General features: G+C 37.5%; 1 protein-coding gene across 1 annotated transcript in view; it reads right to left on the bottom strand.

Moving 5' to 3' along the window:
• The window catches only part of SLC38A9 (solute carrier family 38 member 9), a 91809-nt gene that overhangs the window by 39202 nt on the left and 37856 nt on the right, over positions 1 to 14751 (bottom strand). The window contains 2 exon segments of the mRNA XM_078153196.1: positions 5864 to 5971; positions 9930 to 10127. Of these exon segments, the coding sequence (XP_078009322.1) occupies positions 5864 to 5971; positions 9930 to 10127 (306 nt within the window).

Below are 14751 nucleotides of genomic sequence, written 5' to 3'. Positions count from 1 at the left end.
AGCAAAGGCTGACTTGGTTATTGTCTTCTTTCTACTACAATACCAAGTAGCTATATTTACACTAAATATACTGGGTCTGAAAACCTTCCATATTTATGGCAAATGATGATTTCTGCCACAGGGTGGACAGCTTCAGTTGCACAACCACAATTATACGTACTCTATAACCACAAAGGTGGTATGGTCCCCACCAATTTGGATCGGTCAAGCTGTTCAAACAAACTGGACAATGTGCCCAAAACAAAGCAAAACTGCACTCGACTGGCTATCACCCTTCTTCTACAAGCATTTCTCTCAAGGAATGAGTTAATGGGAATAATGTAGGAAGCCAGGGGAAAGAGGACAAACAAGACCAGTGACATGTTCACTTCAAAACCTCATTTAAATAAGGCTTCTCACTCGTCCTTTGTTGCTTAATAAGACATCTCTATGCCAGACATCTTACAGGCAGCTGGTCAGTCATTTTTGGAGTTCTCCAAGGAGGGCAAATGAAAATGAATTCAATTGGCTCATCCTCCAGCACTGGACAGAGTTAGTTGTTCCGAATGTTAACAACAGTGCTATAAAATGCTGATTCACCCTTGTTACATTTAAAACAATGACATAACATAATCTATATTTTAGAGGTCATTTAAAGTAATGTTCTTTGAAAAACTAGGGATTCTCAGCAACTAATAATCTATCATCCAAATAAGGTCCATTTCATTAGTATATCTATACTACGACAGAAGTAAGTATATCAGCTCTGAGCAGAAGATTATATCTCAAAGGATCACATTCCTAAGAGAAGATAATTTCTTCTCTACAACCTGTGATTACGTACAAATGCAAATTATTATCCCTTTCCACTTACAATCTATATCCCAGAGGGCTTTTTTCCCATATGTCTTACTGAGATGCCTGGGGGAGTTGGGGCTGGGAATCTATAACCATGCAATCCCGGTGTTAAGTTGTACCTACTGGCATTTTCTGGGACTACTTTTTCCGGGACATTTAGATTTACGATCTTATGTGATTTAGGCAACTTGGGTATTCACTCATTGATCCCCCATTAAGTGTGTACTAATCAGCAATATGAAAGCATATGAAAGTTTGGTAATCTGCATTTTCTACCCTGTCCCTTATTTAATGGATGTATTAAAAATCTCCCAGAGATTTCTTTTTTTAAAAAAAATTCTGAATTTATACTATTCCTAGATCTCTCCCCCAAATCCTCACTAAAACAAAAATGAACAACAATCTACATTACAAAGAAGTATAACTGAAGATGAAGGAGTAGCAGAAAGAAGTATAGAAATTTTTCATCCCTATAGTTCCTCCCCACAGATAAAGAAAATGCATCAGACTGAATCCTGATTGGGAAACCTAAGAAAAAAAAATCACAGTGAATCATTTTCTATTCGAGGTCAGCACAGGAAGACAGAGAGTTGGTGAGATGGGGACTGGCTGGGAAGGGTCATGTAGAGCATTACAGTATAAGAAGAGACTGTCCCAAATTCAGCATAAAGGGGCCTAAATTTGTGCAAAGTGAAGGAAAAGGTGCAAACATGCCAGACTTCCATAATGCATACTCTTCTTTTTCTCTCTCTGTTTTCTCACTTAGTGCTCAGATCCCATGGGTTCAATGATCATTTCCTGGCTGATGACTTCCAGATCTATATATACAGCCCTGCTCTTTCTCCCAAGCTATAATCGCATCACCGACTATCTACTGGGTGTCTTGAACTGAAATCCCTGTAGGCTTCTGTACTTGTTGTTTACCCAAAACCCACTTCTCTTTCAAACTTCCTATTTTGTTGAGGCCACCAGGATCTTTCCAGTCAGCCAGGTTTCAACCTGAGTATCATCTTTGACTTCTCAATTTCACTCACCCTTCTTGGTCAATCAGTTGCCAAATCATACTTCTATCTCCACAGCATCTCATATGTACATCCCCTTCTCTCCACTCATATGGTGACTACCTGAGTTCAAGCCCCAATCAATTCTCACCTGAGCTACTGCAATAGCTTTCTAATGGGACTCTGTCTCTGAGAGTTTCTCCTCACTCCAATCTATCCTCCATATAGCCAACAAAGTGATCTTCCCAAAGTCCACATCTGGTCAAACCACCACTATTTATTCAATAAATTCTACTTCTGGGATAAAATATAAACTCTTCTGACATTTAAAGTACTTCACAATCTGATCTCACCCTCCTTTTCAGTTTCACTACTTATTTCTCCTGATCCACACACTCTACACTTCAGTCAAACTCTTGCTGTTCTTCATGTATGACACTCCATCTATTGTCCCTATGCCTTTGCCTCAGCTGTCCCCCATACCTGGAATGTACTCCCATCCTGCAATTCTTGGTTTCCTTTAAGACTTAGCTCAAACATGACCTGCAGCAAGAGGTTTTTTCTGGTCCTCCTAGCTGCAAATATTTTCCCCTTCAAGGACACCTTGTGTTTTGTAAAGTCCTATTACATGTGCATGCTGTATCTCTCCTTTAGCATATAAACTCCTTGAGGACTGGCACTCTTTTGCTTGTAACCATTCTCTGACACATAGAAGATGTTTAATAAGTACTTAATGTTTCACTGAAAGTCCTCATTACATATCTCTCCCCATTTAGAAAGTCATGTCTCTTTTATTGGAGTCAAATTCAACCTACTATAAAAATCTTTTGGCCACTGCTTCAATAACCTAAGAACTTGGGAAGAGACTCACATCCTGAAGTGTTTCCTTTCCTGTCCTTTAACTGAAGTCACTGGTACTCTTTCCTGTCAATTCCTTTATCTTTGGGCCTTTTTCCTAACCTTTTCCCATCAGCATATCACACTACCTCATATGGAGAGAAAGTGTCTTGAGTCTTTCATCTGTATCAATGCAAAGAAAACCCAGAGCAGAAGACATTACCTCGTCTACTTTTTTAAAAAATACCAGCCCAAAGACACATTCAGTTGGGGTGCCTACTACCTTGTAGGAGAATTAGGGCAGGGCATACAATGGCTCTAGGGGTAATGGTAAAGCTGCTTATGAAACTACTCCTCATTACTGAGCCTATCTATATAGAAAATACCGAATATGGTAATGGAAGAAGCAAAAGTAGAAAAAAACCCCCACCATTTCAGAATTCAGAAAAGAGTATCTGGGCTTTGAACAGGATTTAAAATTTTTAGATTAATCAAGTTAATATGCATGAGAAAAATCCTAAATTACCTTCAATGAGAATCATTGTAAGATCTCCTAGGCTACAATGCATGAACACACATATAAGCAGATGTGATACATACAGTGGTCTGGAATTGGATGATATCTTAGCCAGGGATCAAAAGAAGCTGCCACAGTACAAAAGGAATAACTACCACTTCAAATAGGAAACGGTGGGGAAGCCAACATGCTATACAAGAATATACAAGGGCTGAAGGATCTTTATCTTCTGTCAAGTTAGATAAGAGATAGGTCTTAGTTACAGTAATAATTTATTTTAAAATCAAAATAAATTTTAGCTACTAGGATAAGGATTCACTATTTAACAAAAACTGCTGGGAAAAGTGAACAACAGTATAGAAGAAATTAAATTTGGCCCAACATCTCACACTTTATAGTCTCCATGTGGATATGTCACCTAAATATAAAAGGTCACATCACTAATTAGAAAAACATGGGAAAAAATTATCTATCAATCTACAGAGAAAAGTTCGTGACCAAATAAGGATAAAGAGGATCACAGAAGAAAAAATGGATAATTTTGATTACAAAATTAAGTAGTTTTTTCACACACAAATTCAATAGAGCTAAGATTAAAAGGGGAAACAAATGGAAAAAATGTTTGCAGCAAGTTTCTCTGATAAAGACCTCAATTCCAAAGTATATTTTATCAAATTTATCAGAATAAGAACCATTCTCCAATTGATAAATGGTCTAAGGACATGAAAAGGCAATTCCTAAGGTAAAAAACCCAGGTTTATCTGTAGCCATATGGGAAAAGGCTCCGAATCACTAACATTTAGAAAAATGCAAACTAAAGCAATTCTGAGATTCCACCTCACACCTATCAGATTGTTGGAAGGGGTATGGAAAACCAGGCACACTAATGCACCATTGGTGCAATTATACACAAAAAAGTTACTTAACAGTGTATACAGTTTGACTCAGCTACACTACCACCAGGCCTTCACTCCAAAGAGATCAAATAAATAGGAAAGGGACCTATATGTTAAAAAAAAAAACAGCTGCTCTTTTCATGATACCACAAAAAAAAAAACTAAACTAAAAGTATGCCCACAAATCAAGGAATAACTAAATAAGTTGTGATAAATGAATATGATGGAATACACACTAATGTGCTGTAAGAAATGAGGAAAAAGGATTTCAAGGAGACAATGGACAGACTTATATGAACAGAGATAGAGTAAAACGAGCAGAAGAAGAATAATTTATACTATTAACACTAATATAAAAATGAACAATTTCAAGAATTTTTATAAACTGAAGAATGAAGTTGAGTAGAATCAGGAGAACAATTTCTACAACAACAACACTACTTTTTACAACTTTGAAGGCTATAAGAACTATGATCAATGCAATGACCATCCATGATTCCAGAGGACTGATGATGAAACAGAACCTCTCTCTCCTGACAGAGAGGCGATGGATTTAGGGTAGAGAATAAGATATACATCTGTAAGTATGAATATATACATAATTATATTTACATGTTATGTATATAATATAAATATATATGTATATTTTAGGATAGAATGAGACATATATATGTGTAACATCATACATATATTTTTTGTATATAGCAAACGAGTGAATTTGTGTTGCTTTACTCTGCATATTTGTTACAAAGGAGGTTTTTCCTTTCCTTTCTTTTTTTTTTTTAATAGTGTGGGGGGCAGAAAAAAGAGAAACTAGATTTCTGTAAATTTTTTTAAAAATCACAAACAGGTTGGGAGTATTCTACACATGGGGATGAGGTCACTAAACTGTTAGTTTTGCTTCATTATATTACTTTATTACAAGAGACCTCTTACCAAGTGGTGGTGGGGGTAATTGCTAAATGTTTGTAATATAAAAACAAAACAAATCAATAAAACTTTAGAAAGAAAAAAATAAATTTCAAAACCATACTTAAGAAACAATTTACTCCCTCAGAGATATATCCAACAGTAGTATAAAAACTGTAAGAATAATTCTTCCCATTCCATTAGGGATTTTTGTACATCCCTTTGTATTTTTACTGGTAAAGAAAACAACCATATTTTTTATTTCTAATTAAGCTCCTAATACTACCTGACTCGCATAGAAATACTGAGATGTACTGTTTTTCAGGACATAGATCATACCCCAAACATTACACTGAAGAAATATCAAAACTGCAATAATGAAAAGATTAAAAGGAGAAATACTTAACAATCATAATCTTCACTATCCTGAATACAGCAAGGCATCTAGACCTTACTATAACAGAAACATTGTTGATAACGGGCAGAAATCTTGAAGATTAGGTTCAAAGTAGATATTACCTACATATGCCAATCATGAAACAAGTTTTCAACCTCTAAAATCCTGGGATAACATCTCCAGGAAATGTCCCAAGGTTAAAGAATTGTTTTCTTTTTTATTCCAACATATATTACTTCAAAGCAGAAAAGGTACCAAAGGATAAATTAACCTGCCTCCTTCTGAATTGATCAAGGGGAAAAAAAGACCTCAACTTTAGCCCTGATTTTATCATATTATCATTCATAAAAAAAAAACCTGCCTAGAGTTTAAGAAAGAGTAAGATATTTCTATAATAACCATAGAGCAAGGTTGTAAATTTAGAGATAATATTGATTTTATTATTCTTAATTTGGCTCTAACAGCTTACCTGGGACAAAAAACTCTGTTGATGTAAACCAATGAAATTCCAAATGGAAACCCAACTGAATAGTCTTCAAGGTGACAAAGAAAACCAAATAGAGAACTGATACAGTGCCTATGAGAAAGAAACAATCAGAAAACGTTTATCTTTGAGTGTACCTTACAAAAGAATTTAAGAAGCACTTTAAACAGAATATACAAAACATTATTACTTTCTGAACCCAAGAGCAATTCCCACATAGACCCAATTCAGAGGTAAAGCATGCAAAGATGGCTCAGTGTATGTGAATAGCAGCAGGAACATCCAGGAAAAAAGTCACGGAGGAGAATGCCAATAATGAAAAGTAATTCTTTTTGACATGTTTACATTTCAAGTTATTCCAGGACTCTGGTTTATATTTTCAATTAGACTCTCCCCTAGACTCATGATCAAATTTGGTTCTATTACATTCACATAAGCTGAAACCCAGTGAGCTAAAAAAAAAAAAATCTAGACTTATTTCAATATGGACTTTCAAGATGGCAAGAAATTAAGGAAGGAAAATGTTAGGACAAAAACTGAGCTAGAAAGTTAGAAACTATCCATGTCAAGTCTCTCCCTAAATGAAGTCCTGGTTGGGTGTTATTACATGTTAGGAGTAGAGACCATAGGTCCTAGGATTCTCCCGCCTAGGGTGTCTCACACACAGGAAAACGTGAAGCATGCAGGGCTCTAGGGCAGTCTAGATAGGAGGAAGGGAAAAGAACCCTAAGGGACTGTATAGCTAGTTCAAAAGGAACAGAGGAATCACTGGAACCTGACAGCTAGAAGTAACAGCTGTCGTTTTATGGACAGGCTTGGGGTTTAGCCAATGCCCTTTCAGGGCTTGGTAAAAGACACCTTTGTATCTTTTTTAAAAAAAGTTTTTTAATGGTCTTTGTTTTTACATCAGTCTTCATTCTACTCTTAAAAAATTTCAGAAAAGACAATTGTATAAACTCCGCTGGTAATATATTTAATGTCTTAAGCTCTTACATAGTTAGGAAGACTGTCCTAATATTTAATATAGCATCCCGTCTGCTTAGGCTCATTCCCTCTTGTCTGGCCCTTGAAGAATATGAAGAAAAGCCATTAAAGAGGAAGAAAACAGAAAACCTTATGCTTACGCCCCCAAAGCCCCACTTAAATCCAGGAATAGTGAAGGGCTAGAATAATCTTTCCATTTTTCCCTATACCCATTTACATACAGCTGGGAAGAGAAAAAGAAACTAGAAGGACAGGATAGCATATGTGAGAACAATTCTTTCACAGATGACAGATGACCTCTATGTTGGGTTCCATTTCTTCAATACCCAACAGCAAACATTTAACAAGCATTTAATAAGGGTACTGTGCTTGGCACTAGGAAACCTAAAAAATTTCAGAGAAAACATAGTACTTGTCCCCAAGGAGCTTGCAGACTATTAGGGAGAAAAGAAGTACCAATAATATATAACATTATTTGGCAGTTATATTAGAGACTTAGAAAATGAGGTGCTATGTAAGTTTTGAGGAGGCAAGTTAACAGAGCAGACAAAGTTCAAAAAGGCTTCCTGGAGGAAGTAGTATTAGTTAGGGTTGAAAGTCTGAGTCGGAACTTTGGAGAAGAAGAGAGGGAAGGCATATAGGAAAATGTAAACAAACACATAAGAGCATAGTATATGTGTGAGAGGCAGAGTCATAATCCATTTTCACTGGAGTACAGACCACATGCATGATATAAGAAGGACTAAAAGAGGTACAGAATAAAGGAAGAGGCTATTGCAATTGTACAGGCAGGTTGTAATAAGGGCCTGTACCAAAATGGCATTGGCAGAAATAAAAGTAAAGGGTCAGACGCAAGAGATGTGATGGTAGTTGAACCAATAATACATGACCACTGATTGGCTATGAGAAGTAATAGAGAGGGAAGAGTCAACCTCATCATCGCCAGGCTACAGTCACAGAGACGGTATGACAGGTCATGCCAGAGACAATCATATCTAGAGAGGGGTAAAAGATAATGGGCTCAGTTTCAAACATATTAAGTTTATAATGTCAGTGGGAGATCCTGGCAGATGTTGTGTAGACAGTAAGAGACGTGGTTCTGGAGCTCATAACAGAGGTCAGGTCTAGACATATATATTTAGGAATTAACTATTATCCCAAGGTAATTGATGTTATGGTACTGGATGAAACTACAAGTACAGACTGGGAACAGAAGAAAGCCAAGGACATACCCTTAAGGAATAACTAAATTAAGGGGTAAGGAAGACGACTAGGAAGTGGGACAGAAGGGCAGTAACGAAAGAAGTAAGAGGACCAAGAGTGTGAGGTTCCTGAAGCCAAGGGAAGAGAAACTAGTTAGAAACTGGAGTTGACAACAGTATGAAAAGCTCAAGAGAGGTCAAAGGAGGAAGACCGAGAAAAGGACATCAGACTGAATAATTACAAGATCACTGGCGAAAGCAGTTTCTAATGAAGTAGTTTCAGTAAAGTATTGTGGGCAGAAGTTTGCTTGCAAGAGTTTGACGAGAGTGGCTACTGAGGAGTGGAAGCATTGCATTTCTACACTTTTAGAAAAGTTGAGAAGAGAAGGGGAGGGGAGGAAAGAGATGGATCACAGCTGGAAGAACTAGAAAGAGTCAAAGCAAAGTATTTTTCTTCAGATTGGAAAGACCTGACTATGTTTGTGGACAGATGAAAAAAAGCTGCTGGTGAAAGACTGAAGCTGTATGAGAGAGAAATGAGGATGTGACAGAGTGAGATTCTCTGGGGAAAGAACAGTTCAATGATCCATGCAGAGGAACAAGACTTAGTGAGTGGTCTTTTGTGATGAAAGGAGAGAGAAGATAGATAGCAGGAATGGAGGACTGGAATGAGGTCATACCATAGGATTTCAACATTCTAAGTGAAACAGGTAGGTCAGTCATCTGCTAAGTTTGGAGGGGTGGAGTGAGAATGAATACAGCTGGAGGTGAGAAAAGAATTTGAAAAGACTGGAAAAGTTGCCATGAGGAAGGAGACAAGGAGTTGATAAGAGTAGAGTAGAAAGACCGTCAACAAAGGCACAAGAGATTCTGCAGCATGATTTTGTTACAGGTGAAATCAGCTCAATTTTGAGACTTTCTAGGAAGACTCAGTAGCCCTTGAGCAAGAATGGAGAAATCAACTGGTAAAGTTGGTAAAGACATAGATGAAAACGAGCAGAATGGGAGGACAAAGCACTCTGGGATAGCAGCTTAAAGAAACATTAAGGTATCAGCCTTTGGTCAACCTTCGGTATGGAGAGAACTGAAACCAAAACAGGAAACATAATCTAGGAGGAAAAAGATGGATAAAGGAACCTAACTGAAGGATTATGTAGGGGCCCAATAACTAATCAAATTCAAGAGTTGGGGTCCAAACAAGAAGATGAAATATGAACATGATAGTATGTGGCTGAAGTGGTGTGCAGAAATGCAGTGAATTTGAATAGGGAAAGAACTATGTGGTCAGGTTGTAAAAGAGCTTATCAGAATGAGTATTGAACACCCTAAAAATGACAATGAGGGATGGGGTGCAGAGAAAGACCAGAAACTGGTTACTAAATTCACTGGAAAAATCTAAGACCTAAATATTAGTAGAAGGCAGCAACACAAAGGGGAAGAGAGTGGTACAAGTGGATTACATAATCCTTGAAAAGGGAAAGGTCTCTGGAGGAGAGATAGAATAATGGACTTCCAGTAGTACTGGAGGCAATCCCTCCTCTTGACATGAGGAGTTGGGGAAAATTGAGATAGATAAAGATGACTGCAAGAGATGTGGTGTCCTCAAAGGAAAAGACAGGTTTTAATTAAAGTGAAGAGAGGAAAGGAATGTTGACTAAAAAGTTAAAAAAATACAGGGGAGTTGATGGAGAAAGGAGTAGAAGTTCCAAACAGCAAAATGAAATAGAATAGATAAATGAATGGACTGTGACAGGAATTGATTGGGAAAAGAAAAGGAGCTGTTAGAGTAGGAATTTAGAAGGAGGTCATATTAGCATCTAAGAATGTGAGACTGGACTCTATGGCAAGGAGGTACTTGGGCTTACCAAGTATGTTGAATTTTGCAAAAAAAGATGGAGACTTGAAGTTGAGCAGTGGTAGGAGTAATCCTACAAGGTAGAAAGGCACCGTCCTGGATTTATTCCACCACTTTTCAAACTGCTGGAAGTCAGTGCTGTTGGCAGAGAAAACTTCGATGGTGTGGTTGTCCAGTTGGCTACCATCTCCAGCCTGTGGGCAAATCACTGCAATAGGAAAATCATCAGGTTAAGAGAGGCTATGAAAAATATTGACCCTGCCAAGAGAAATTGTAGTTTCTTTACTACAGGCCCCATAAAATAGATGACATCCCTCTCTTTAACCCCAAACGATCTCCTATGAGAGCTCTCTAGAGTCCAGGTACTCTCTTTCTCTTCTTCTTTTTTTAAAAATTAATTAATTAATTAACTTTTAGTTTTCAACATTCACTTTTACAAGATTTTGAATTCTAAATCTCTCCCCGCTTCCATCCTCCCCAAGAAAGCATGCAATTTGATTTAGGCTATATGTGTATGATCACATTAAATATATTTCCACATGAGTCATGTTGTAAAAGAAGAATCAGAAGAAATAAGGTTTATAACAAACATATTATACCATAAACCACAGTAAGGTCCAAATGTATATATAAACTAAATATGATAGGTAATGTTATTTTTAAAACTAGAGGAGAATTTAAGGCAGTACCTTGTACAACAAGGGTTTTAGAAAGAATTCTTAAACAAGCGACAAGGGTGTTCATAATTGGACTGCATCTTTTTTTTTCTTCGCTTTTTTGACGAGGCAATGGGGTTAAGTGACTTGCTTGGGGTCATACACAGCTAGTAAGTGTTAAATATCTGAGGCCACATTTGAACTCAGGTCCTCCTGACTCCAAGGCCAGAGCTCTATGCTCTGCGCCACCTAGCTGCCCCGGGTGTTCATAATTGATTAAGACACATTCAATTACATGAGATTAAAAAGCATTTACACAAAATCAATGTTGCTATCATAGAACTGGAAACAAATCTTTGTAGTAAATCTATCTGAGAAAGGTCTGAGACCTAAGATGTATATGAAACTGAAATAAATATTAAAAAAAAAGCCATTCTTTAATATCCAACTGGTCCAAAAGATACAAAAGGTAATTAAAAAAAAAAGAAATGCCAACTATCAACACTCATACGAAATGTTCCTCATCACAATTAAGAGAAATGTAAATTAAAACATACACATTTCACACACATCAGGTTGACAAAGGTAACAAAATGGTGAATATTGTTAGGCATGTAGAAATTCTGGGACACTAATGAATTAATGTAGCTGGTGCTCTGAATTAATTTAACCATATTGGGAAACAATTTGGAATTATACTATAAAAGACAATAATATATATGTATATACACATATATATATATATATACATATATATTTCAACCCAGTGATTCCACTACTAGGCACATACCCCAACAGGTCAAAGACAAAGAAAATGGGCTAACATATACAAAAATATAATAGTGATGTCTCTTTTTTTTTTTTCGAGCAAAGAACTGAAAATAGTGAGAACGAATTGACTGCAGAAAAGTAAACAAAATGAGTTACGTGAATGTTATGGAATACAACTATACCATAAGAAATGAAGAAAATGAAGAATTCAGAGATACTTGGTAAGATGTGTACGAACTGATACAGAATGAAGCAAACAGAACTACCAGCTTTGATTCACTCTGAGTTCTAACACTTCTGATACTATTCTTATGGGTCCATGTCACTCTTTGGCATCCACCCTGTTAACCTACCCTTACTTTAATCATCTGTTTGTGTCTCTTAACACTCTAACTTGGTTGATTAGTTCTCAATGCACACATATTGGTCTTTAGACAGCAATCCTTTCCTTCTTCATAATTTTTTGTTGTTTTAGATTTGTTTGGTTATTAATGAAAGCCTCCTATCTCTCTTGCACTAACTTTGCTTACAGAAATTTAAATCTATGGGATGCTATCCATTCTCTGAACCTTTTGAGATCTGCTATAATCTTCTATAAGGCATTATATCAGACGAGGCCTTGCTTTCCTTTCCTTATGTTAAAAATCTATGGAGTGGTCACTCCATGCCACACACACACACACACACACACCCCCTCACAATTTCCTATTACTACTAATGAATGAATGAATCAATCAATCAACAAACATTTATTAAGTACTTAGTATGTGCTGATTACAGTGGTAGATGATGAGAATACAAAGACAAAAATAAAATAGGCTCCACCCTCGAGGAATTTACATTTTAATGGGGCAGACAACATGTGTACACGTACACACACACACACACCCATATGCAAGGTAGATATAAGGTAACCTTGGAGGTAAAGGCATGAGCAGTAGGGGGAGGTGAGGCAGAACATTCCAGATATGTGGGACAGTTTGGCATAAAGACAAGGACATGAGGAACAGCAGGAAAGTCATTGTGGCTAGATCACAATGTGCAATAAGGCTGGAAAGGAAGGATAGAGCCAAACTATGAAGAGCTTTAAATGCCTCACAAAGAAGTGAATGTTTGATCCTAGAAGTGACAGGGAGTCTAATGAGTAGGAGAACGACAGGTCAGAACTGTAATTTAGGAAAATCAATAAAGTGGAGTGGGGAGACATGATACAGAGAGCCCAACTTGGGCCCAATTACTGAAATATTCCAAGCAAGAAATGAAGAAGACCTGACCTGGAAAAGGGAGAAGAAAATAGAGAAGTGTAGAAGAGATGCTATGGAGAGAAAGATTTGGAAACTTTTGTTTATATGTCCTGGGAGGAGTTGAGGACATCGAGGTTAAAAGTCTGGATGACTAGAAGGATGGCAGTGCCCCTGACAAACAGGCAAGTTTGGAAGAGGGCTAAAGCTTAAGGGGAAACAATGAATTCTGTTTGAGACATTTTGAATTTGAGATGCCTAGAAGACACTCAATTAGAAACGTCTAACAGACAATGGGAGATGTGGGAAAGGAACTCAGGAGAGACACTAGGGTTAGATCTACAGAGCTGAGAATCATCGGTTTAGAAATTATACTTGATTCCATGGGAGCTAATGAGATCACCCAGACGGCAGAGAAAGATAACAAGACAGCCAAGTGCAGAGCCTTGGGGTGCATCTTCAGTTCGGGGGCAGGACACTGATGAGGATCCAGCAAAGGGGGCTAGGAGGAGAATCAAGTGAAACCAGGTCATGAAAACCCTGGGAGGACAGTGTTCAGGAAGAGAAACTGACCAACGTTTATATTCTATGGAGAAGTGGAGAAGGATGAGAATTGAACAAAGTCATTAAGTTTGGCAAGAGATCAATGGTAACTCTGGAGAGAGCAGTTACAGTTGGTCAGAATCACATCCAGTATAAAAGTTATTTTCTTTGCCTTTAAAAGAATGGCATATCATTAAAGCAAGGCAGGAATTGATTAACTGACATTTTTTGGCTAAGAGAGAATTCTCGCAGATTCCTGGAGCACTAAAATCCTCCATTATTACTAAACTATGCTTCTGTGACATGCTTGTTATATGTTAAAAAAAATTCCTCTTCTATCTCCTCCTCTTGTCTAGCTGGTCTATACCATACTCTATGAAATTGTCACAGGATATGTTTTTTGCTGTTTTTCTGTCCATTGCTCTATTGTTGCTCTGGTTCCTAGATTTCCTTGGTGAATACATTCATTAAATAGCTTCCTAATATACAATCCTCCTTCCCCAAACACAATTATCTGTTATGTTATTTTTGAACAAGGTATATATTTAAAGCCACAGTCTAGTCTTGGGTCCTGCCTGCAAGGCTGAATTTGCCTCCTTGTATCAGGGTCTCTAGTCCACACTGTTTATTTAAAACACTTCATGTACAGGTATCTGAGGAACAGTTTATGTTTCTAGCTCCTATCTTAAGAGTTTGCCTCCTGGGAAATACTGGGTATCTCTTGCTATTCTTCCTAGGTTGAAACACTAATCTCTGTGCTATTTAGCTTGGTAGATAAGCAAGCATTTTCTTCTTATTGCTCCCTTTTCACTTGAGAAAAATATGGAAAGGTGAAAAGACAAGATCACACGGCTGGCAAGCAATAAGGACCAGCATCAAAATTTAGGTCTTTCTGAGTTCTCCTTACTACTTAAGTGTATCTATAAGCAGTAGCTAACTGGGAGCTAGTAGTATTTAAGAGGCATCTCTGAATATGATATCCTGGGGGCCAGTTGCCACACTCATTCACACAGCATCCCTGTCAAAGCACCAGACTGTAGGTTTCTTACCAGAAACTCCAAATGTCAGGAAAGCCAGCGACTCAGAAATCTGAAACCAACAACTTGCTCCATGTGACACTCTTCCAGGTGTGCCTCATTCCCCACCCATTATCTTGGAATGAATTTATAGAGCCAGAGCCAAGTGTGAGTTCAGTCCATTTCTGAGGGACCCAATCAGTGTGCCAACCCACACACTAGCTAAAAATCCTTGCCACCTCTACCTGTTTCCAATTTCCCTAGCTTTATAAGTCTTTGCAATAGCATGCAATACAAACTGACAATCACCCCTTGGGGGACTCAGCACTTGGTCATCATAGGAACCCTCAAAGTAAGTTCCTAAATCAATCTGTCCTCCCCTCATCCTATGACTGGTAAATTCCCACCACTCACTCCCCTCATCTTCTATTTTTCAGAGTTTTACATGTCCAATCACGTAAGCTTCTCAGCTCAAAAGCCCTTAGTGGCTCCATATTGCTGCTAAGATAAAATACAGACTCCTCTGGATAGTGTATAGGGCCCTTCATAACCTGGCTCCAATATACCTTTTTCTTTCTTTGAAAAAAAAAAAAACCAACAACTTA

Source organism: Phascolarctos cinereus, unplaced genomic scaffold, assembly GCF_003287225.1.
Source record: "Phascolarctos cinereus isolate Bilbo 61053 unplaced genomic scaffold, phaCin_HiC Scaffold_4;HRSCAF=312, whole genome shotgun sequence".
NCBI classification, from domain to species: Eukaryota; Metazoa; Chordata; class Mammalia; order Diprotodontia; family Phascolarctidae; genus Phascolarctos; species Phascolarctos cinereus.
Note: the sequence above shows the minus strand (reverse complement) of the source record. Positions and strands in the feature narration are given on the sequence as shown.